Source organism: Choloepus didactylus, chromosome 15 (genome assembly GCF_015220235.1).
Source record: "Choloepus didactylus isolate mChoDid1 chromosome 15, mChoDid1.pri, whole genome shotgun sequence".
NCBI lineage: Eukaryota > Metazoa > Chordata > Mammalia > Pilosa > Megalonychidae > Choloepus > Choloepus didactylus.
The window spans coordinates 14,025,384-14,050,714 of record NC_051321.1 but is presented as its reverse complement, the minus strand read 5'-3'; the positions used below and the strand labels follow the sequence as shown (position 1 = coordinate 14,050,714).

Here is a 25,331-nt window from a genome sequence, read left to right as displayed (position 1 = left end):
ACATCGAGCCAGGACTTGGGAGAAGGACGAGCCCCCTCACTCCATCTCCTCCTCCTTCCAGTCCCCCTTCTCTAGTCCTGGGTCCCGTCTCGGGGGTCGGGTGGGCTGGTCTGAGTTCACTTGCGGTGAGGGGAGCCCAGCCAGGGAAGGGGAGCCTCCTCTTAGGCTTGGAAGGGCCCTCATAGTCAACCTGGTCCAAATCCCTGATTTTACAGATGCTGAACCAGTCTGGACTTTTGGTGGTAATTGGCAGATGCTTAACCCACGAGTTGCTCAAACAAAGGGAGAATTTATTGAAAGAAGATGGGGGAGTGTTCTTACATAATCAGATGATTTACCAGACATGGCTGCCCCTGGACTGAGGCACCCCTGGAGCTCCAGGTTCTCCCCCGGCCAGCAGCCCCCACTCCTCCAGCCCATGGTTTCTGCCTGAGATGGGGACTGATCCTTCATCCCAGTTCTAATTGAGAAAATCCCCAAGAAGAACTTGATCAGCCCAAGGCAGGGAGCTAGGCCAGATGACCTGATGAACACTTCTGGGTGGACAGACCCCCTTGCTCTCCCCCTCCCTCTTACCCATTATGCATGGGTGTGCTTTACACCCCCCCCCACACACACACACACGCATTTATTCACAAATACATTGAGCACAGAACCTGCTCTGTTCCAGGAACCTCGTCAGTTCATTTCAGCACAGTGGGGTGGAGAGATTATAGGTTTTGGAGACAGACAGGCCTGGACTTTAACCTCAGGTCCACCATCCACTAACTTTATTTTGTCTTTAAGCATTTGTGGTGCACCAGATGTGTGTTCAATGAAACAGGTAAAATCGCAGTCCTGCCCTTGAAGGAGTTCCCTGTGGCTCAGTTTCCACATCTGGGGGGGAGGCCGCTCAGTTTTCACACTAAGCCCCACCTCACAGGATTGTTCTGGGGAGCCATGGGAGTCCAAGGCCAGCACATGCCCTCTGCTCAGGGCCCCCTCCCAGACGCCCACAGTTGTCTCGGGCCGGCTGGATTCCCAGCCCTGTCCCCGCCCACCGCAGCCCGGCAGCCTCGCGTGCAGAGCTCCCCGCTGCTGACGCAGATTCCCTCATGAAGGGTCAAGGGGCGGCCAGGGCCCAGCTGGGAGAGCGCTCCTCCCCCGGCCCCAGCCCCAAGGGGAAATGGGGGGAGGTCCCCCAAGAAACAGCTGCCTCCACCCTGGCATGGGCAGGGCGAGCCAACCCCTGAACAGCCCCCATCGTGTGGAGGGAAGGGGACCCTCTGGAGCCTCTTTCTTCTAGAAAGTCTCAGCTCTTTCTCCTGCTCAGCTTTTCCTGAAAACTGAGTCTGTCCACATTGGGAAATTGCAAATAGTTTACATGGGGAATGTCAGCTGCCCACATATGAAAATATACACATCATTAAGCCCTAACTGCTTCGAGTGGAGATAGAGCAGACGGTCTCCCGGGCTGACCTGTTGTCCACTGAAGGAACCGCTGCTAATGAGCACAGAGCCCCTTGGAGGGGTGTGTTCGTAGGTTGAAGTGAAGCATATGTTGGACATCAGCTCCTGTGTGTGTGTGTGTGTGTGTGTGTGTGTGTGTGTGTGTGTGCGCAGGAGAGTGCTGTATAAATAGCATTTGCCGAAACATGCAGAATGCACTGCCCCTTGTCTTCCAGCCCGACCCTTTCCCATGGATCTTTCCAAGGCCCGAGTCCCATCTATGGAGGATGTGACATTGCTTGGGAATAAGGCTCTCTGGTCAGATGGCCTGGGTTAGATTCCACCTCTCCTCATATACCAGCTGTATGCCCTTGGGCAAGTTATGTAGTTTCTCTCCCTTTTCTGCATCTGTAAAATGGGGATAATAATGCTAAAACCTTCTTTGAGAGGATTCAACAGGATATGCACATGTAAAGCTCCTACGGCCTGTATATAGTGTGTGTGTTCATGAAATGGCAGTGGCGGGGGGGGGGGGTAGGACAAATGGCCATGGGAAGGTGGGGTACGTGGAAGGTCCTGCCTGCGTGGAGAATCATCTTGGATGAGGTCATTTGGGAATTGGGCCCTGAAGACTGGTGGGATTTGGACCTGCCGTAAAGGGATGGGGGCCCCCTCCAGGAGAATGAGCAAAGGCTCAGTGGCTGGAAAACCGGAGCTTGACCAGGAAATGGTGAGTGTGAGGCAAGAACATTGGGACAGTGGAGGGCAATAGGGGGAAGCAAGGGTGTTTGGGGGTCAGATCCAAGAGGGCCTTGGAGGCCACATGCCAAGGCATTAATTAGACTTGGGTCCCTGGGCACTGGGGTCCACCACTGCTGTGTGGTGTAGAGAAACTACCTTGGCGGGCCTTTGTGTCATGTGCAACCTGTGAGGAAGCTGCAGTGAGACGAGAATTTTCGACAGCAGGGCAAGAGGAGGGTACACAGGATGGGGCGGGTGGGGGAGATACCAGGTCTAAGATTGCTGTGTGTACATGTTGCCTTGTGAAATGGGGACTGGCTGGTTTGGGGTGGAGCTGGTGATGCCAAAACCAAGTCCTCATAGAGCTGTTTAGAGTCAGGTCCGAGGAATGAGCCCCTGTGGGCAGGTGGGAGCTCAGCTCTGCGTTCTCTCCGTGGGCCAGCAGTGTGGCCTTGGAGGGGCCCTTCCTTCCTTGGGGTCCCAGTTTCCCCATCTGGGCAGTGAGTGGTCTTCCCAGGCTGCCCTCTGTGACCTCCACTTCTCCCCACTCCATCTCAGATCCCGAATCTTGGAACAAGGACAGGGCTTGTTTCCAGAAGGCTCTGAGGGTGACCCCAAGGGCACTCAGTTCAGGATTATTGATGGCTTCCGAGGAGGTGCATGTGGTGGGGATGGCTCTGAGGAGCCCTTCACGGCCTTCGGTCCTGCTCCATCCCTGCGGGCTTACGGGAACACCGGCCATCTACAGCAAATCCCACTTCCACTCTGACATCTTAAAACGAGACTTTGGTGCAGGGAGATGGTTCAGGAATGGGAACCTGAGACATCTGGAGTTTCTCACTGACGCAGGAAATGACGTCCCTTCCTCCTGTCACCAGCCCTGGTGAGAGGGACACTGCAGTGCTTGGTGAGAGCAGGTGCAAACCAACTGCCCAGGCAGCCGATCGCTGTGGCACCCTCAATGACAGTCCCAGGGCTGATGACTCAGCCACCGGCGGCTGCTGGGAGAGGATCAGACTCATGCCCTGGCAGTTATTCTGGCTTATTTCCCCTTCTCTAGACAAGTCCTGCTCTCTGAGGCATCCTTCGGCATCCTTCCACCATTTCATGCCTCCATCCCATGCAGCTCCCCTTCCTGTATAAATCCTACCTCTCCAGGGCTCCTCCCACACTGATCTCTCATTTCCCTCGCCACTGTCACTGCAAAGGCCACGGCCTCAGACCTGAGATAAGCACTTGGTCACCATTTGAGGGGTGCCCATCTGGCCTCCCTGCTCTTTGAGGACTGGGAGGCAGGTCTACCCAGTGGGGCTCTCCCCAGCGGCCTTGCACAGAGCAGCACAGCAGCCTGCGGACTCAGTAGCGCCACTGTGTGGCCAGTGGCCGGCAGAGGCAGAGCTGGGCCATCTGCCTGCCCTGGGCCGTCCGCCTGCCCCTGAGGGTGGGCGTTTGAGCATCAGAGGGAGGCAGAGCCTTGGGTGTGGTGGGATCAGTCTTTGCTTCCTGGATTGAGCACTGACTAAAGCCTCCATAGGGGTGGCTTCCTGCCCAGGCCGGTTTCCTGGGCCGTTGAAACTCAGGCAAGGCCAGGCCTTCTCCACCACCTCCCTCCATGCCCTCAGAGAGGAGGACTTGTCTAGAGAAGGGGAAATAAGCCAGAATAACTGCCAGGGCATGAGTCTGATCCTCTCCCAGCAGCCGCCGGTGGCTGAGTCATCAGCCCTGGGACTGTCATTGAGGGTGCCATAGCGATCGGCTCCCTGGGCGGTTGGTTTGCACCTGCTCTCCGAGCCTGGAATGCCCGGGTTATTCCTGTTCCGGGTTGAGAACAGGAGGCCCATGTGAAGCTGCAGGAGAAGCAAAGCCTCGAGCAATGGCAGCCCCAAGAGGTCTTGGGGGGCTCTGGTCTCCAGGAGGTAGGCTCTGTTAACCTGCAAGGCCCAGCAAGCACTCAAAATTGAACTGCGGTTTCAGGACGAGTCCCGAGCCCTGCTGTCCAATGGGACTGCTGCCCCTGTCTCCTCTAGAAATTCTGAAGCCCTGGCATATTGCATCATTACTGGTTGTCAACACTGTGTCTGAATATCGCGGAGGCTTCCAATGAAGGAGAGGAGGAGAGAGGTCACATCTCAGATTTTAGCGTCCCAGGCAGTGCAGTAATCATGAGGACACTGAGAACTTAACAGTGGGGTGAGGATGAAAGAAGAAAAGGGCTTAGAGAGGGAAGAAGGTGCAGAACCACGCAGGGTTCCCTTCACTGATTTGAGGGGCCCTGCCCCACTTACGTTAGAAATGGAAGAAGGCTTTTCTCAGTGCACTGTGGTGTCCAGAAAAACATCCCAGGAAGGACCCATCTCTTTCTGTCTACAACGTTCTGTTTAACACACACGCCAAGAGCTGCCTGGGTCCCCAAAACCTGTGGCATAAGTGCGAGGAACAGCAGACAGTGAGATTAGGCTGCAGGGGGGAGGCGGGAAGAAGCAAGTTGTCTGAGGTTTTCCAAGGCGGGAAGTTGCTGTCCACACACCCATGCTAAGTCTCTTTCCTCTACCAGCCAGAACTGCTAGCAGCCTTGGCCCCCCACAGAGTGCAGCCCCAAGTTCCTCTGGTACAGGAGATGGATGCAAGGCCCATTTTCTCATTCCAAGGGGGAGGCAGATTCTTTCTGCCCCAGAGGTGCAGACTCACAGAGAACAGCTAAAGTGCACCCTGGTTTAATGCTGCCTCTTTACCTCCCCAGCTGCAGTGGAGAAGGGAGGGTCCCTATTTAAAGAGGCAAATCAAGGTGCAGATGCTCAGCACCCCAGGCGTGTGATTGGAAAAGGGCTGGCGAAAGTGAATTATGAGGGGACAGTATCTCATCAGGCTATAGTTCCTCAAGGAAGTCAAGTCCTTCCCATCAGTGGCCCTCAGACATACATAGCAGTCACTCAGAGGCCCTCCTCACTGTCCTGGGCTGTCCCAGAGAGTTGGTTTAAGGGTAGGTGGGCACCATCCTGACTTGTCAGAGTGGACTTCCTGCAGGGCTTGTCAGACTGGTCCCATCAAAGTTGACCAGATGTTTAGCTGTGGCTGCCCAGGGTTGTTGAGGGGGCTGGGCATTCCCGGTGGTACTCTCAGAGCAGAGAAGCTCTAGGAGCTCCAGTTCCTCCAGTCCTTCAGAGCTATGCCACTAAGAGCCAATTTCACATGTTTCAAAGCTTGTTAGTTTGAGGGGCTCCCAGTCCCTGGGGGAATTTTACCAGAGCCTACCACCAAGATGAGACCCCTTCTCCTGGCCACCCTCACCCTGCAGATATCGAAGGGCCCTGAGACCCTCACCGTTAGATTTCTGTTTGGTTAGAAATCAGGAGGACAACTTGGAAGTGGGAGAGGATGCCCTCCATCCTTCCCCCCCACTGTGGCCCTGGACTTCATCACAGAAGTGCCGACCCTGTTAGAAAGAACCACGCCCTCCCCAACGATGGCTCTTCTGACATTCCTGAGCCTTTCAGTTGGACAACATTTTCTGTTGGCATCGGTGGACTCAGGAGGTGTCACTCCAGTTCAGAGGAGTCGATATGTTATCTGAGATTTGACCAAAGCCCAGGGGGCTGTTTCTGTCCAGAGCCCCCCCGGCCTGTGAATGTACCCTTCGTTCTCTCACCCACCTCACAGACCTCCTGGGGCCGGAGGAGATAAGCCTCCCAGAAGGAGATCAGAAACTGTACGGAACTCTCCTGCCTTCAGACACCCAGAGGGCAGATCGCAGTTGCTGAGGTGCAGCTGCTGGGAACCCCACAGCCCCCTGAGCTTCCAGGGGCACCTTTTCCTACATGGTTCCCAGCCCGGACATGCCGGCTGTGGCACTCCTCTCTCATGGGTGTCTCTTTGAAATCAACTGTTCTGAACTGGAATGACACCTTCTGAGTCCACTGATGCCAATAAAAAGTGTTGTCCAACTGAAAGGCACCTTTGAGTGACAGCTCTGACCCTTGCCTTCCTGGCAGGTTTGGGTTTCAGTTCTGGATGTAAACTTGCCAGCAGCATCTTACTCCCTTCTTACTGGCAAAGGTGTCACTCCCTGGAGTAACTTAAAAGGGGGTTTGGTTGGAATCGCTTCATCTCTTCATCTCATTTCATCATGAGCTGGGTGCTGAATTTCAAACCAATAGTTGTTAAAACCAAACACATTATGATTTGCTTGTTAACTCCCCACATTAGGGCTTTGACTGTGGGCAGTGGCCTCATAGCCTTCTGCCAGCCCCAAAGTTATGAGAGTGGTGTGATTTCATGCACACAGCTGGGTCACCCTAGTCCCTGAGCAGCCACTCCCATCGCTTGATAGGAAGCCGAGTGTGGCCAAGAAGGGGGTCTGCAGTGACCAGTTGGCTGTCCTTGCCCGCAAGTGGGAGGGCCAATGAGGACCGGGAGCTCTGAGGCCAGACTCTGCTTTGCCCCTGATTCCATCATCCTGAAGCCTTTCCCGGATGGTCCCCACCCCATAATGATCTCTCCCTTCTCTGGGCCCTGGGGCTCATTGCCCTGAGCTGCATCATCTCTCACAGAGATCCAGATCTTCAGGCAGAACCTCACAACTTCTTAGTTTTGACATTGGGCTCTGTAGAGCCCAAGGGCTGTGGTTATGCCTCAGGGGTGGCCTGGCAGATGAGGGGGAATGGTGAGAGGGGTGCAGAGGTGGCCCCAGACACCCCACCACCTCTGACCAAGTCTCACTCTAGAGTCATGCAACCTGTGTTCAAATCCCCTCTCTGGCATTTATTGGCTGGGTAACCTCGGGCAAATTACTTAAACTTTCTGAGCCTCAGTTTCATCAACTGTGAAATGGGCATCATGATGGCACCTGCCTCCTTGGGCTGTAATGAAGAGCTACATGAAATGATGCATGCAGGATGTTTAGCAGAGTGTCTGACACAGCATTAGCCCTTAATAAATATAAACCATTGTTATCGATCATGTTATTTTTACCAGTTTTAAATATTGGGTCTATAGAGAAATTTCATTTTGAGGAGAGAAAGTTTGATGCTAAAAGAAAGGTTTGGAAGCCATTGAGTTCCAGTCAGCCCATTTTATATATCATCAAATAGAGCCAAGAGAAGTGAAGGAACTTTTCTGTTAGGGTATCACTTTATATCTTAACTGGAGAAAAAGTTCCTTGAAATCAAAGACCACACTGGCTTCATATTACATCCCCTGCACTGTGACCACAAAGGGGGGCCTGTGGAAAAGGGGTGGGGAGTCCCTGCGGGTAAATGAAGGCAGAACCCTGGCAAAGTTGTGTGGCAGCTAAGTGCATACAGGTGGCAACTCAGGCCGCTTCTCTGAGGGTCCCAGAAATGGCTCTGTTTCTCCCCGTGTCCCACCCACCATGTTGGCTTATACCACGTTCAAGATCACATCCTGAGAACCTAAGATGGTGGCTAGGTGAGACAGGGCAAAAAAACACCTCCGTGAAAAATACTAGATAAAAACCAGAAAATGACCCAGAACACCACTGCCAGCAATGCACCATCCGGACAAGGTCTGCTAAATCCCCAGGGAGCGTGCATTTGGTGAAACCAGAAGTCTGCATTCTGAAACAAGTGTCGGCTGAAAGTCCCATGGCTGCTCTGTGGTGTGGGGAAACGGTGGGCTGACGTTTGGAGACAGACTAGTTCTTTTAAAAAAAAGCCCAGGGGTGGTTGCAGATACGACGGGGAGAGCCGCATAGTGAAGCACAGCGGGAGCGGGCTGGGCTAATGCCTCGATGTCTGGCGTGGAGGATACCCCTTCCCAAACCCGCTGCTGATTGTCTTGAGACCAGAGAAGCAGAGGGGAGCCAAAAGGAGAAAAAAAAACACATTCCTTGCAGCCGTCTCCCCAGCGGGCGGGGGACGCTCCCGCCCGAGGCCAGACCCACAGCCCAGAGCCGCACCAAGAAAGCCAGTGTGATGGGGAATCTTTCCCGCAGCACTATACACAAGCCACAATATTGGCCGTGGACAGTGGCCTTTAATATACCCACGGCTGATTGTCCCGGAGCTGGGAGGGCAGAGCTGTGTGAAAAGGGGGAAGTTAACGCATCCCATTCAACCATCTTTGAAGTGGGCTGGGAGTGCCCCTGCACAGCCCAGCTACCCAGGGCTTCCCTGGTGGGCCGGCATGCACTAGTGATGTGGCGCGGCCCTCCCTCAGCAGAGGTCCTGGAAGAGCAGAGCTGGGAAGGGGGAGCTGCTCAGAAATCCCGGAGACCCTAGCGAATATCAAGGACTTGTGGGTCAGCAGCAGAGACAATTGGTGGAAAGACTGAAATGAAGGCTTAGGCTCCTGCAACAGCCTTAAATCTCTGGGAACACCTGGGAGGTTTGATTATTAAAGCTGCCCTGCCTGCCTAACCACCCAGACACATGCCCCACATTCAGGGCAGACAGCACCAGCAACACCCCCAAACTTGGTGCACTAATTGGAACCCACAAGAATCACACCCCCACACACCACAAAGACAAAGTGGGGGAGAAAGGACTTGGGGGGAGTAGGTGACTCACGGACGCCATCTGCTGGTTATTTAGAGGAAGTATACGCCACTAAGCTGCAGGTCTGTCAAATTAGGGATCAAGTAAAGCAAATGCCAAGAGGCCAAAGACAACAGAAAATCTTAAAGCATATGATAAAACCAGATGATATGGAGAATCCAAACCAAAACACCCAAGTCAAAAGATCAGAAGACACACAGTACTTGGCACAATTAATCAAAGAATTACAGACAGGCAACAAGAGCATGGCACAGGACATAAAGGACATAAAGAAGACCCTAGAAGAGCATAAAGAAGACATTGCAAGAGTAAATTAAAAAATAGAAGATCTTATGGAAATAAAAGAAACTGTTGGCCAAATTAAAAAGACTCTGGATACTCATAATACAAGATTAGAGGAAGGTGAACAACAACTCAGCCTCCTCAAGGACCACAGAACAGAAAATGAAAGAACAAAAGAAAGAATGGGGGAAAAATCAAAATGGATCTCAGGGATATGATAGATAAAATGTCCAAATTTAAGACTCATTGGTGTCCCAGAAGGGGAAGAGAAGGGTAAAGGTCTAGAAAGAGTAGTCAAAGAAATTGTTGGGGAAAACTTCCCAAACCTTCTATACAATATAAATACACAAAGCATAAATGCCCAGTGAGCTCCAAATAGAATAAATCCAAACAAACCCACATATTCTGATCAGACTCTCAAATACTGAAGAGAAGGAGCAAGTTCTTAAAGCAGCAAGAGAAGAGAAATTCACCACATACAAAAAAAGCAACATAAGACTAAGTAGTGACTACTGAGCGGCCACCATGGAGGTGAGAAGGCAGTGGCATAACATTTAAAACTCAGAGAGAGAAAAATTTCCAACCAAGAATACTTTATCCAGCAAAACTTTCCTTCAAATTTGAGGGAGAGCTTAAGTTTTTCACAAACAAATGCTGAGAGATTTTGCTAATAAAAGACCTGCCCTACTTCAGATACTAAAGGGAGCCCCTACCGACAGAGAAAAAAGCTGACGGACTTCACCACCAGTAGATCAGTCCTATAAGAAATGCTAAAGGGAGTTGAGCAGGCTGAAAGGAAGGGACACTAAACAATTGACTGAAACTACATGAAGAAATAAAGGGTACCACTAAAGATCACATGGTAAATATAAATACCAATACTACTGTATTTTTGATTTGTAACTCCACTATTTACTTCCTACAGGATCTAAAATACATAAACTATAATGATAAATCAGTGGTTTTGGACTCAATGTAAAATAGGTAATTTTTGACAAGAACTACATAAAAGTGGGGGAATGAGGGAGTATAGGAACATAGTTTATGTGTCATATTGAAGTTAAGTTGGTATCAAAGAAAAACAAGATTGTTATAGATTTAAGATGTTAAATTTAAGCCTCTCGGTAAACACAAAGTATCAGAGAATATGACCATAGAGATGAAAAGTAGAGTAGGAGTTCTGAGAAGTGGTGGAAGGGGCAATGGGGAGTTAAGAAATGAGTGTAGGGTTTCTGTTTGGAGTGAAGAGAAACTTCTAGAAAGGGATGGTGGGAAGGTGATAGCATTGCAACATTCTAAATGTGATTAATACCACTAGTGGAATGCTAGGGAGCGGGTGGAATGGGAAGATTTAGGCTGTATATATGTTTCCACAATTGAAAAAAAAAAAAAAAAGACAGTCTAAATAGATGGCAATTAAATGCCAAGGATGATCCTGGATGGGATCTGAGGATGGAGGAGAGGAGGCTCAAAGGAACACAGATAGGACTTAAGGGAAAAAAAAAAAAAAAGGAAATATAGAATGTAAGCTTTGTATCAAGGTTGAATTCCTTGAACTTCTTAGCTGTGTTTAATGGGATTGCATAAAAGAATGTTCTTGTTCATGGGAAATGTATATGTGAATTATATTGTTTTTTCAAGGATGTGTGCAGCTTGCTCTCATATGTTCAGAAGACAGCATAGATGATGGATGATAGAGAGGGAGGGAGGGAAAGAAAGAAAGAAATGGTGGTGTGACAGGATGTTAAAGGTGGTGAATCAGGGTATCGGGAGGGGGGTCGGGGTATGCTGGAGTTCTGTGTATGGGGTTTGTACTGTTTTTGCAACTGTTCCTGTAAGTTTGAATTTATCTCAAAATAAAATTTCTTATTAAAAAAAAAAAGATCGCATCCTGACACAAGGCATTTTATCATTTCACTCGTTAACAAATACACAACGAGCACCATTTCTGAGCCCAGCACCAGGCCCTTCCAAACGAAGGTTGCCCAAGCCGTCAGAAAACTCCAGAAGCAATTTTCAAGATGAGAAGAAGTATTCGCCTAAGGCCTTGGCATTTATTCTGATATTCGATTGCTCTAAAGTAACCTGGAGTTATTGATTCTCTTGGGAGAAGTCTCTGCTGCCAGAATTCCCAATTCAGTTCCTCAAGTCTCAGAAACAAAAAACCACCAACCGTCAGTTCTTAAATCCTGAAGTTCCCTTAGGGCACCTCGGGGGCAGCTCCTTGATGTAACAGTTGGAGACAGAGGCACAAAATGACGAGGGCTGGAGGTTGCATCAGCTTGTGGCTTCTGTCTCCTACTCTAGGGCTCCTGCTGCAACACGGAGTGTCTGTGCTGCAGAAGGAGTGGCTGTGGCTCCAGAGAGGCTAGCACACCCTGCATCACGCTTCTGCAATCTCATCCACTGAGCTTTTAGTCTGAGAGGAAATGGGGGCCGAGGACAGCGTGGGACGGAAGGTGGGAGGTTGCTGCCAGGAGGCAGGGTTGCCCTGAGCGGGCCCCGGCGAGGTGCTCAGAGCCTGGGGTTTGGTGTAAGAGGCTTCTCCTGCACTTGGGCAGTGAGCACGTTTTCCCGTCACTGTGACTCCAGCCCACGCCTGAGGTCTCCCCCACTGAGGGGCTGGGAGGGGGACGCAGGGCGGGGAGGGCCGGCCTGGGAAGGAAAGAAGGCAGGGACATTCAGAGCCATGGAGAAGAGAAAATGGGCCCCTGATTTCATTCACAAGAGACCTGCTGGGCTGCCATTGTTGGGCCTCCCCCTCCAAGCCTGGGAATGAGCCCCCCATAAAGACCCCCAGTGAACTTAGCAGAGTAATCAGCCCCATAGTCATACTTCAGTAGCTGGGAAGAGAAAGCAGGCGTTTCAGATTTCAGCATCCTTTAAGGAGAAAGATGTGTCTACGCCCCAAGCCTACTCCCGGCAATTTTCTCAATTATCCCTGTAATTTATTAAAAACCCACCTCGTGCCCCAGCTGGTGAGTCAGCCCCTGTGAACAGCTGGTGAAGGGGAAGTGGTGAGGGCTGGGGAGGGGTGACACATGCCTTGGGCAGGGCTGCCTGCGGGGATGGGGCTCCCAGTGACTTCCCAGAGGTGACTTCCCAAAGGTGATGGCTGCCCCGGGACCGGACGCAGAAACTCTCAGACCTGTCCTTTCAAACTCTGAATACTTGGGCCAGGCAGCCTCATCTGGAGGGAGAATAAAATGACAGTGGAGACCTTCCCTGCCTGCTTGGGACTCCGTGCCAGGATGGGGCCAAATGCTTTCCCTAAAGGTCTCATTGATTCCTTCTGAGAGAAGCTGCTGTCCCCCATTGTCTTCCTGATGACAGCTACAAGCAGGAAACCTGGGATTCGAACCCAGGGCCGCCTAGCTCCCAAGCTCTATCAGTAGCACTGAGGCTCCCCATTCTCTCCCCTCCTTCCCCTCCCCTCCCCTTCCCTTCCCCCTCCTCTCCCCTCTCTCTCCTCCCTCCTGAGCCTTCCCTTTCACATACACTTATTTTCCTTTTCCTTTTTTTTTTTATTAGAGATGTTGTGAGTCTACAGAACATTTATGCATAAACTACAGGATTCCCATACCCCACCCTTGCATTGGTGCAGCATCACTTGCACTTTTGCCCATTCTAAACCCTTTCACAAATGAATCTTGAGGCTGGGCAAGTGTTCTTTGTATGTGCCCAGAAACAGGCCCAGAAGCCTAAGGGACATCACTAAGCTCAGTGGGGGCTCAGCAGGGGCTCAGCTGATGCCCAGCCCCTTACAGCTGTGAGCACGGTCCTGTCCCCAAGCCCAGGACACTGGGACTGTTCTCTATGTCCTGCAGATGATGAAAGTGAGATTCAGAGGTGCCAGGTGACATCCATGGGGTCACAGCAACTTGTGAGTGGGAGAGCCAGAAATCTGACCCTAACTCCCAGCTCCTTCACCACCGTCCAGCCCGGCCACCTCTGACACCATCAGTCACTGTCCACGCAGGCGCTGGGCTGGGCTGTTCTGTGCCCCAGCACCTGGGCTGGGCTGATTCGGACCCTGGAAGAGCTGCCCTTTGACCCCCCACAGGCCATGCCCGCCAAGGTGCTGTGTCTGGCCGCCCGCTACAGCCCCCGCCGCCCTGCTCCTGCTTCCTCACTGACAGCCTCCTCTTTTCTCCTTCCTCCAGTCCCCAGTATTCGTCGCCCGAGTTAGCCGAGACCTGGTCTCCCAGACAGAGGAGAAGCTCCTCCAGAGGCCCTGCAAAGAACTCTTTTCTGCCTGTGCACAGTAAGTGCTCCTGGCTGCCTGGCTTCCCCTGCAGGCCCGGCTTCCCTCCCAGGGACCGCTCAGTGTCCGCTTGGGCAGCCACAGCCCTGGGCCCCTGGTTGCCAGTCTTCAGGGCCCAAGGGCCCCAGACAAGCCAACCAAAAGATACTGGAGTGCCCAGTCCAAAGAAAATATCTGCTTCAAAGGGCTTTGAAAGCAAGTGGCTCTGCAGGCTGTTGCAACAGAGGAATGTGCTAAAGTTTGACCCTGTGGGGTGGTGTGGCACTGTCTCCTAGGCCCTGCCCTTTGCAGCATAGATGCTAATTGAGGTCTGTCATGCACTGGGCACTGTACCAGGTGCTGGGGACACCAGGCAGCGCCAAAACCCATGCCCAGCTTTCCTGGAGCTTCTAGCGGGAAGGGCAGTGATGAGCACTGACCCTGATGAGCACCAACGTGGGGCCACGCCCTGCTCCAGGTGATAGGGATGGCCGTGATGAGCAGAAATAAACATGGCCAAGGGTCAGATCGACAGTGGGGCCAGTCGTGGGCAGTGACACTCACTCCATCTTCAGGTTTGGTGGCCGCAGCCTCAGGCGTGCCCCCACCCTGCCATGGTACCCAAACACCTGGGCGGGTAGGGTGGGTATTGCCACTGGCCCAGGCAGGAGGGTGAGGCATGGGGACCAGGAGGACAGTGATGTTGCAGAAAGGGAGACAGGAAGCCACACCTCAGGCCTTGGATGGCATCTCCTCTTCCAAATGGCTCTGCACGCTTCAGGACAGGTGGCTGGCCCTGGCCAGGAGCTCTGAGGCCTGAGGCTCTGAGTTCTGTTTGGGGTTCCTGCTGGGGCTAGGAGGTGACACGGCAGCCTCAGGGGGGGGCCTGGCTTCCGTGGCCTGGACCAAGGGTTTGCCCAGATCTGGAGGTGGAGGGAGCCACGTGGATGCCCAGGCCACGTGTGCAGTGGGCCATGGAAGGGACCCGCGGCTGCTGGAGTAGTGCACAGAGGTGGATCTGGTTGTTGTAGGTTTCAGGTACCCAGGTGCAGGCCAAAGGGGTGCGGGGAAAGGCAAGATGACTTCCCTCTGGGTGAGACTGACACGGCCCCTTGCCCCCATCCAGAGCCTGCTCTGTGCACCACGTGACACCTATTAGGTAAATAGATCCCATTTGCAGAGGCCCTTGGCCAAGAATTTCCCGTCTCTGGTGGGCGCTTTCTCCTTCATCTCAGCATTTCGCTGAGCTGCCCCTGCTGTCTTGAGCATCTGTCCACACTGGCCATGTGACCTCCAGGTGTCGACACCTCCCAGGGTCAGCTCTTGCCAATGGCTCTCTAGCCATGAGCCCCCTTTACTCAGCTGCTGAGACCCACGAACCCTCTTCTTCCCACACATTTATACTCAATCGGTTTGAAAGGGGAGATGCCCCTCCCTGCCTGCAGCCAGGCTCATCACCCTTACTTACACCCTGTGATGTGACAAGCCCACAGCCTGGCCCGCGGCACATGTCCAGGAAGTTCTGCTGCAAGGATGAAAACCAGTAGCTTCATTGGTCCCAGACCAAATCCAGAGCCTAGGCCCCTGGGGGCTGCACCCCTGCTCTGTCCCCCACCACCAACCACCTCTGGGCCAGTGCCCCACTCCCCTACACCCAGTTAAGTCTCTGTCTGTTCTCAGCTCAGCTGAAGTCCCCGTTTTCAGGGAGAGCTCCCTGACTCAGGCAAGCTGTGTGGTCATTTATTTAGCATTTGTCTCCCCCTCACAATGTCAGCCTCGTGGTCCCTGCTGTAGCCCAGGGCTTGGGGCAGTGTCTGAGACATGTAGGTGCTCAGTGTTTGCAGAATCAACCATCCGACCTCCATCAGTCCTCCGTGGGATGGAGGGGCTCTGGCCAGACCTGTGCTCTCCATCTCCAGGCCCCGTTTGTTGGCATTTCCAAAGCCTGGAGATGAATGAGGCCCGGACCTCACCTGCGTCTAGCTCCACCTGTCTGCTTCAAGATCAGGATTATAAAATGTTTTCTTTTTGTTCCATCTGAGCTAGATCTGTCCACGACTACCTGAGGGGAGAACCGTTCCAGGAATACCTGGACAGCATGTACTTCGACCGCTTTCTCCAGTGGAAATGGTTAGAAAGGTGAGCAGCCCTATCCTGGACACGAGTGGGTATGGAGGGGGCAGCTGGGAGAGTGTATAACAGGTTTTGCCTCTGAGAAGATATGTGAAAATCATTCACCTCCCATGGGCTCAGGTTTAGAAAAATTAACCACCCTCCTTCTGCTAAGTTCTTGTGTCTTCTTCTGGAAATGTTCCATGCTTCCTAAAGCATATCTGTATGTGCACATTCATGGGCTCACGTGGCATCTGATTCTTACTTTTTTGGTTCACTTTTTTTTTTTTTTGCAGAAATGCTTTCTCTACCAGCAAATAAAGATCAGTCTTATTCTTTGAAATAGTTGCACAGCAGCCTTTATTTAACCCAATCCTCTACTGATGGACATTGAGGTTGTTCTCAGTTCTTTGAGCCATCTTCCATAAGCAATGAATAGCTTTTTACATTTATCTTTACATACTTTTATAAGTGTATCTGTAGTAATTCCTAGCAGAAAACTTGCTGAGTCAAAAGTACCCGATCTAAACATTTTGCAGCACTGCTAAATTGCCCTCTGAAACATTTGCCCCAATTTACAATCCCACCCCAGGACCAAAGTGCCTGCTTCCTTGCAGCTCCATCAGCACCACTCGAGTTTTCCTGCCTGATAAGTGAGCAGTGGGGTTTCCTTCTTGTTTAGCTTCTCATCTCATCTCTCTGATAATGGACGAGACGGAGGGTTTTTGCATATGCTTTCTTTGCTGCTTTATTCTTCTTAGTGTGCTCACACATGTGACTTGGGCAGATGCTAATGAGGAAACAGCCATAGAAAGGATGTGACTTGCCTTGCCACCGAGCAAACTGCTGGTGCAGCCAAAGGTGGACCTGACCCAGGACCCCTAGCCCAGTGCTGTCCCTACCTTGTGACAGTGCAGAGTTGGTGGAAGAGGCGATACCCACATTTAATGCAGGCTGGGCTAAGCTGGGGCATGAGCTCACCCTTGCTGGTAGATGACAGTGGGAACGTCCCTTTCCTGGGCACTCATGGCCATCTGGTCACCCTCCGGTTAGAGAGCAAGGAGGTCATCCCCCTTCCCACCTGCCTGATGAGCCATGCCTCCCACAGGCATGAGTCCCCTGCAGACACTTCCGAAGCTGTAGGACAGTCACTCCTACGAGCCCCATTCACAGCCCCTTCCCTGCCCTCCTCAGGAAGCCCCGCAGCAGACATCCTGCTGTGTAGTCCATTGGCCTGGGCCCTTGCCCTCCTCCCTGACTGGTGGAAATGACAGGGTGACCAGTTGGCCCGTGGACCACACTGGCCACCTGCACGTGCACATCATGACTCCAAGAGAGCCAGAGAAGCGAAGGATCTGCCTACTCGTCCTGCTTGAAGCCCTGGCTCTGGGGCTGAGTCCTGCTCCCTCTTCCCAAGGGACCTCAGGAAGGACTGCTCCCCTCTCCACACCTCAGTTTCCTCATCTGTAAAATGGGGATGGTAATAATGCCTGCCTTGTAGGCTCACGGTGAGGATGGGAGGAGGTAAGCTTGCCTGGAACAAGGCAATTGCTCAGCAGTGTCAGCCATTTGGCTCCGGGAGTTAAACTGCTTCCCCCAGTTTGATACTGGGAGGATCAGCAAAGGTCAGTCCTGTGTGCTCATGATCTCAGGACAGTCTGGTGGGAATGTCTTCCTCCAGGAACTCCCACACCCCACCAGGAACTCCCACACTCTCTCTAGAGTTTAACGCATGACTTCCATCTGTGCCCACCTTTCTGGGTGGCAGTGAGGGGCTGGGATGCAGAGTGTGGGCTCTGTAGCTGGCTGCCTGTGCTGGAATTCTGGCCCTGACCCTTACTAGCTGTGACCTTGGGCAACTCATTTCACCTCCCAAAGCCTAAGCCTTCCCAGCAGCTGCCGAATGGGGACAGGAATAGTCCCACCTCCTAAGGCTGGTGTGGATGAAATGAGTCCCTGGGCAGGTGCTTCCTGTGGTGGGCATTATCACTGGTTCCATGGAGACCCTCAGGGGTCTCCAAACATGCCATCTGACCCTTATGCAACAGCTTACAAAGAGCCCTTGCAAACATGTGCGTTATTATTATCTCCATTTTACTGAAGACCCTGAGGCTCACAGAGGTTAATGGGTTGGACCCAAGTCACACAGCAAGGGCCTGGCAAAGCTGGACCCTGAACCCAGTTTCCCTGACTCAAGTCCTTCTCTCTTGGTCCACCCAACACTCCAATTCCAATCGAATCCTTACACTGTCTGTACCAAGCACATGAAATGGAGAAATTGACATTTTTAATCTGCGTGCCAACTGCAAAGAAGTAAAAAGTCCATCCTTTGGAGGGCATTTAGCTTCTGGAGCCAGTAGAGTAGTAGTTTGACCTAGAGGCATCCTCAGCAATGGCACCCGGCCTTCCCCATAATTTTTGCTAACAAGATCATGACCTGTTAGTGCTGTACTGTTGAAATATTAAAGAGATTTTTTTCCTTCCCAAGGTTAACCAAGAAATTCCTTGGAAATTGTATTACACTCGTTCCCCCCTAGCAGAGGAGTTCTGTGGTAATGTCGAGTGACTGTTTGTGCTCCATGTATCGTAAACTGTTCAGCCCGGACGCCTTCATGTGGTTTCGAGGGCAGCTGTGGGAAACGCTTCCCGGGGACGCATGGCAGACGCAGGCGCATGGCAGGCCCGCGCCATCCCAGCCAGCCCGCGCTGCTGGTGCGTAAGAAGGACGAGGGCCTGTGCAGGTTCTGCCGAGGGGCCGCTGTGTGCTGCTGCCCAGACTGGGCAGTCTCCTAAATAAACATCGGTGGGGAGATAAGTGAGTCAAGTTACGAGAATTCGGAACAGGCCGGCCAGAGAGTGCCCTGGGGTTTCCAAGGCTGTTGATGATACTTAGACGTGATTTATAGTGAAATCCAAATCCTCTTCAGGAACCAGTAGCAAGAAAGTTTTCCAGGGAAGACTCATCCAATAGTGGCTGGGAGGAAAACAGTATGGCCATTCCTCAAAATGCTAAACACAGAGCTACCACACGATCCAGCAATTCCAATCCTAGGTATATACTCCAAGAAATTGAAAATGGGGATTCAGATACTTGAACTCCAATGTTCATAGCAGCATTGTTCACAATAGCCCAAAGGTGGAAACAACCCAAGTATCCATCAGTAGATGAATGGAGAAACACAATGTGGTAGATATACACAATGTAATATTATTTGTCCAAAAAAATGAGTGACATTCTGAGACATGCTGCAACACGAGTGAGCTTTGAAAACATTAAGCTGAGTGAAATACACAAGGTGCCTAAGGACAAATACTGTATGATTTCACTTACAAGACTATGTACAAACAGCAAATTTGTAGAGACAGAAAGTAGATTAGAGGTTCTCAGGAGATGGGGGAAGGGGGAAAGGGGAGGGCTGCCAGGAGATGGGGGGGAGGGGAGTTGTGGCTTGGTGGGTATAGAGGGTTTGTAAATTTTGGAAACTTTTCAATAAAATTCATTTTTTAAAAACTGAAAAAGGAAAAAAAAAACAGTGGCTGAGGACCAGGGCCTCTCTGATCTCTTCCAGGTTTACCTAGTTCTTAGCCCATCCTGGTCTCCCCTCACCCCCACCTCGTCTTTTCTTGGCTGGGGTGGGGTGCACTGAAAAATCATCCTGGAAAGCCAGGAGCCAGTTTTGACATAATAACGATGATTTGTAGCCAGACATGCCAGGGATGAAAATTTTTAAGCTGAGACATTGAATCCTTCGCAGCGACTGGAATGACCGTTTATTTTTTAACCCTGGAAAGTAACATCCTTGTCTCATGATCCAAGGTTCTGATTAGACGTGGTAAATGACTTTGTTTAGTTAAAATGGGGAGCAGGGCACACAGAGTGATTATTATGCCTCGTAAATACTGCTGTAGGCAGACAGGAACTTTTAGTGCCTAGATCTATGGTGGGAAATAGAATCAAGGGGTCCTCGGTGATGCAAGTTTAGGAACCTGTGGTCAAAGGTTAGCCTGATTGGGCTTGAAGTTGAGCAGCCTTTGCAGCTTAAGTGAGGCCTCTTTTTAAGGCAGAAGCAGCATTTTGGTAGACGGGTTTGGGCTATCAGGGCTCTGTGGGCCTGAGGCTGTTAGGAACACCTGCAGAAGTTGCCTGGGTCCCTGGGGCCTGGAAGGGGTGACAGCCTGTCGGTGGCCCGGATGTGTGGGGCAGGCTGTGGGCTCCTTCTTCCCCTCCAGTGGTACCCATGGAAACTCTGGGGCTCCTAGGCCCTCCCCTTTCCCTGCCCAGGGGACCCAGCTTCCCAGGTGGCTTAAAACAACAGAAATTTGTTGTCTCTAAATTCTGGAGGCTGGAAATCTGAAATCAAGGTGTTGGCAGGGCCAAGCTGCCTCTCAGATTTGTAGCTGGGGATCCTTTCTTGCATCTTCCAGCTTGTGGCAGCTCCCAGCCATCCTTGGCTTGTAGCCACATCACTCCACTCTCTGCCTCCATCCTCACATGGCCTTCTTCTCCCTTGTCCCTCTCTTAAAATCCAGTATGGCTTCATCTTAATCACCTCTGCAAAGAGCCTTTTTCCAAATAATTACATTCCCAGGAACGAGGGTCTAGGACTTTGGCATATCTTTTGAGAGGGACACACTTCAACCCACCACTCCCCTGAGCAGGCGAGGATTCCACGTCTCCCAGTCTGCAGGGGGCTGAGGAGTCATTGGCTGGGATACCAACACCCGGCCCCAGAGTAAGTCCTTTGGGGTTCAACAGAGACAGTCACCAGCAGCAATGATTTCTGGGGACTCTCAGGGGCCATTTGGAGGTCATGGACTCATGCCTCCCACTGGCTATTTCTTAAGGATTCTGGATCTTAACACTAAGACCCATGTTGGATTCTTGCTCTTTTTCCAGGCAACCGGTGACCAAAAACACTTTCAGGCAGTATCGAGTGCTAGGAAAGGGGGGCTTCGGGGAGGTGAGTAAACATCACATTTTTCAACAGAAAGTTCCTATAATCTAGTCACCTTCTCTGTTCCTTCTGGAGAGGCTTGACAAGGTCTTCTAAATAGGCTTCTCCAGCAAATGGGTTAGTCGTGAGCATCCTGGATGTCCCCAGGTAATGTGAGTATGTGGGAGCCTGGTGGTGGTGAGGACAGAGGTCAGAGGCCTTTGGGAGCATTAGATGTGACTAAGATGGGTAAAGGGGTGAGGTGGAGGGGCTGTCAGGAGCCAGCCTCAGGAAGGGTTCAGGTCTAGAGGGGAGAAGTTTTCCGTGAGGGAGAGGTGAGGGCCGGAGGGGGCCGACTGACCTCGGCCACGTTCGTTCTGGGATGATGATGTTACTGTGCTCTGCTAACGCCAGGTTATACAGGTTTCATTGTCTTCTATCTGGTCCTCCCTACAAGTGAAGCAAGCCTTGTTGCTCCTGTTTTAGAGACGAGGAAAACATGAGACTCAGGATGGCTCTATCATCCTACCAAGGCCACACAGCTACTGAGGGGAAGAACTAAGACTAGAACCCAAATGCCTTGGTTCCCGTTCCTCTGAATTATGATGCCAGGTTCTCAGGGGTCTCCCAACACACACACTCTTCCCCTCTGACACAAGCCTCTCCTACCAGCAGCTGATGCTTGGAAGTCCCCAGTTAGTTGGTTGAGAGCTTAAGTCAGAGAAAACTCAGTGACCTCTGAAAGGGGACGGTATTTTAGGCCTCGGTCAATCCTGTAGATATTGGTGTGAATGGCTGATTCCACACCTACAAGAGCTAGGGGTCTTCTAAGTGGAGGAGGAGGGACAGCAAGGGGGTACTGAAGCCAGCTTGTGAGGGCTGGGCCCAGGGCAGCAGTGGGTCCAAGGCCAGGCTCCATGGGGCCCTGTGGGCTGGGCGCACCCACAAGGCTGGCTCAGCTGGCTTTGGCCCCATCACTTCCCAACCCCAGAGACCCAGTGTCCCGGCTTCAAGGTGCTCCAGGCAGGCCTCCATTGTGTCCCCGTGACCTTGGCTTCTTTCTCGCCCCTCAGGTCTGTGCCTGCCAGGTTCGGGCCACGGGGAAAATGTATGCCTGCAAGCGCTTGGAGAAGAAGAGGATCAAAAAGAGGAAAGGGGAGTCGATGGCACTCAATGAGAAGCAGATCCTGGAGAAGGTCAACAGTCAGTTTGTGGTCAGTACCAGGGCCCAGTGGCAGGTCCCCATTCCCCAGGGAAGTACAATGCCAGTGAGAGGAGGAAGCTACAGAAAGGCAGCCAGATGTCCCCTCCAGAGAAGGCACCTCATGTTTAATTGGGCTGACTTCATCCTGTCACCAGAGCTGGCCAGTGCCTGGCTCCCCTCTGCATGTGAGCCCATGGCCTCTATTCTCCATGACCACCTTATAAATGCTTCAGTGGACAGAACAAGTCCATTCTGGGGCCAGTCGAGATTTATTTTCCGCAGACCCCTCTAAGCTGGTCTCATCTTGGTGGGGACCTGTGTGTCGGTACCCTAGAGAGGCGCCATTTTGTTTACATACATTGTGTTGCTCAGTCTAAGCTATGCTCTGCTGAGAACAACAAAGGTTTACCTCTCCCTCACCTCAAGCCCAGTCAGACTGGGCCACCCTCCTCCATCTTAGAGCTACCCCACCTGCAGTCTTGAGAGTGAGTGCTGGAGGGTTTTCAGCTCCTCAGTTGGAGTGACACTACTCATCACTTCCTCCCACGGTCCACTGCCAGACTAGCCAAGGCCAGGGGCAAGCTAACTGCAAGGGAGGCTGGAAAATGAGTTATTTGGTCAACTCTAAAAGTCCCTGCCACACATTATGAAAAGTGATATATGCATAGGTAAAATTCCAAACAGCCTCCTACCTTAAGTAATCATTCCAGGCATATTTTATTCCTGCATTTTAATTGGGGTATATGGCAATATTCTCCTCCACCCCCGCTATAATGTAGCTCTTTATGCATACCCAAATATGTAGAGCCACTTCTTTTTTAAACTATATCTCCTTCCCCTGAAGAGGTAAACCATACTCTGTGTGACCAGTTCCCACGGATGGAAATTATTTCTCGTTTTCGAGCCATTGCAGACAACAGTGTGCTATCTGTCCTTCCCCACTCCTTTGACACAGTTCTGTGAGTCTGTCTGTAGGAATTGCTGCGTCAGAGGGCGTGTGCATTTTCCACTTGGCAGTCGTTCCCAAATGGTTCCCATAAAGGTTGCCCCGATTTACACACCCACCAGCTGTGCATGAGTGCGGAGAGGTACTTTCCAACTAGCACTTTGGCTGTTTTCCAGAGAGGGGGTGGTTTTTAAGTGAAGCTCAAAGGGGAGAGAAGTTGGCATCTTTGGGTCTCGTTCCAGCTGCCTCCTGAGCCCCCAGCCCATCCAGGATGAAGGGGTGGGCTGTGCAATGGCACCATGCGGGAGGAGGTGGGCGAGGCCAACACCAGCTGTCGCCATCTTTGAGCCCGGAACCTTCCTAGTCTCAATGCTGCCCATGGAGCCCTCGCCACTGACGGCTGTGGTGGCTCTTGATGGGAAATGAGTGTTCTTCAGGGGAGGAGTGAGGGGTCCTGCTCAGGGAAAGGATGGTGTGCCTGACAAATTCGGGGTGGCACTTCTTTAAGGGCCATCGTTTTGACAGCTGGACCTTCCTTACTGTGACCCACCCACTGTCCCCAGCAGGGAGGTCCCCGGCAGTGACACCTCCTGAGCCTTTCTCAGTGATCTCCTGGGCAGGTGTGGGAGGAAGAAGGGCAGGCAACAGCGGTTGGCGGCCGAAGCACAATTCCCATGAGCTCACTCAGCCTTTGGCTGCCACCTTGTCTTCTTTCCTCAGAAATAATCATTGCCGTTTCTGATGCTTACAGCCAAGTTTCATGGCCCAGCCCATCCCCAAGGTCCATGGTGGCCGGATTTCATCTGTCAGGCTCCCTCCATGGAGGGACACTGCCCAGTGTAATCTACCTCCACCCTAGCACTGCCCGCCTCTCCCCGTCACCCTGTGGCCTTAAGGCATGATGCCTTAGGGGCATGGACATCATGGAACACTCTAGAAAGGGACTAGATGACCTGGCCTCTGTTGGCATCCCCTCGACAGGTGGACCAGGTCTGTCTTCTGGGCAAGAAAAGAAAGCCTTTGCCAAGCTGTGCTCCACTTGGCAAGGCCCCAGTGGCCGCCTCCCCAGCCCACTCCCACTGGTCCCTGAAATACTGAGTCCCCACCACCCTGAAGGGCATATGGACCCAGCTTTTCTTGACCAGCCAACAAGGCAACATTCAGTTTTAACCAGCACAAATGTGCACATGCTTTTGTGGAATCATTGAAGGGTCAGGGTTCCAGTCTGTCCCCACCACCTTGCCTCCTCACCTTGGAACTACTGGGTTGGAAGGAGCGAGGCACGAGTCCTCCTTCATCAGCCAAGAGGGGCAGCAGCAGGGGCAGCTGAGGCCGCTGGTCCCTGGCAGTGGGATGAGGCTGCTGCAGTTGCCCTGCCCCCCACTCCAGCTTTAGGGATCCTGAGGAGGCCAAGAGGCAGCAGGTGGCAGCTCCCTTACCCTCACCTGGGCCTTGCCCTTGCACACAGGTCAACCTGGCCTATGCCTACGAGACCAAGGATGCGCTGTGCTTGGTGCTGACCATCATGAACGGGGGCGACCTGAAATTCCACATCTACAACATGGGCAACCCCGGCTTTGAGGAGGAGCGGGCCCTGTTCTACGCAGCAGAGATCCTGTGTGGCTTGGAAGACCTCCACCGAGAGAACACCGTCTACAGGTGAGCCACTTGCCTCCGGGTTCTCCCATCTAGTTCTGAGTGGGAAGCCGTCCCCTCCGTCCCTTCGAGGGGGTGGTCTTCCTCGCCTGGGAATCAGACCTGGCCATGCCCTCATGGGTGAAGATGTGTGAGTGGGACTGCATCCTCCCACCCTGGGAGCTCAGGGCCCCCTTTGACAGGTACGCCAGGTGGGCCACTCACCTCCAAAGTTTGGGGAAACTGCGCATGTGAAATGATGTCCCCAAACTAGGGCTCTTCAGAGTTGGTGAGAACGGGCCATTACTACCTGGTCCTTCACCCCGGCACCCAGAAGCTCTCTGCATCCTGGCGAGTGGGCTCTGGAATCAACCCCAGGAAGACTCAAGCAAGGTCACCACCCACAAGCCAGCAGCCAGGTGGAACTCCGGCCACCCACCCACCCCGTCCTCAGCTGTCTGGCGCTTTCGCCATCTCTCCCTGTTCTAGTTTGCTAATGCTGCGGAATGCAAAACACCAGAGATGGATAGGCTTTTATAAAACGGGGGTTTATTTCGCTACACAGTTACAGTCTTAAGGCCATAAAGTGTCCAAGGTAACACATCAGTAATCGGGTACCTTCACTGGAGGATGGCTGATGGCATCCAGAAAACCTCTGTTAGCTGAGAAGGCACGTGGCTGGCGTCTGCTCCAAAGTTCTGGTTTCAAAATGGCTTTCTCCCAGGACGTTCCTCTCTGGCAAGCTTGCTCTTCTTCAAAACGTCACTCACAGCTGCACTGAGTTCCTTCTCTTTGAGTCAGCTCATTTATGTGGCTCCACTGATCAAGGCCCACCCTGAATGGGTGGGGCCATCCCTCCATGGAAATATCCCATCAGTTATCGTCTACAGTTGGGTGGGGCGCATCTCCATGCAAATAACCTAATCCAAACGTTCCAACTTAATCCCCACTATTATGTCTGCCCCACAAGTTTGCATCAAAGAATATGGCTTTTTCTGGGGTACGTAATACATTGAAACTGGCACACTCCCCACTGATCTCAGTCCCACAGGGGACTGGACTTCGTAGGAGCAGGTGTCCAGGTTCTGTAAACAGTGTCTTCAGACTTCTCTCACAGCCTTCCTTAAAGAGTTTTGCAAAGCTGTGTGCCCCCTCACTCATTTTAAGTAAGCATCTGAAATATTTCATCATATGTTTAAATAGTGGTACACACTGATATTTTGGATTGAATGGCTATATCATACCTTTAAAGGTATTCCGTGGAATCGAATAGCTGTAGCAAATTGCTTCCCAC

General features: G+C 52.1%; 1 protein-coding gene across 4 annotated transcripts in view; it reads left to right on the top strand.

Annotated features, from left to right (window-relative positions):
- Positions 1-25,331, top strand: part of GRK5 (G protein-coupled receptor kinase 5) — a 228,051-nt gene that overhangs the window by 183,059 nt on the left and 19,661 nt on the right. The window contains exons 5-9 of one of the 4 annotated variants that reach the window (XM_037804840.1): positions 13,127-13,227; positions 15,253-15,345; positions 20,216-20,279; positions 21,326-21,466; positions 23,871-24,061. In XM_037804840.1, the coding sequence (XP_037660768.1) occupies positions 13,127-13,227; positions 15,253-15,345; positions 20,216-20,279; positions 21,326-21,466; positions 23,871-24,061 (590 nt within the window). Of the gene's footprint in view, positions 1-13,126; positions 13,228-15,248; positions 15,346-20,215; positions 20,280-21,325; positions 21,467-23,870; positions 24,062-25,331 lie in introns of those variants that run through there. The other 3 variants (XM_037804841.1, XM_037804842.1, XM_037804843.1) reach the window with 3 other exon arrangements.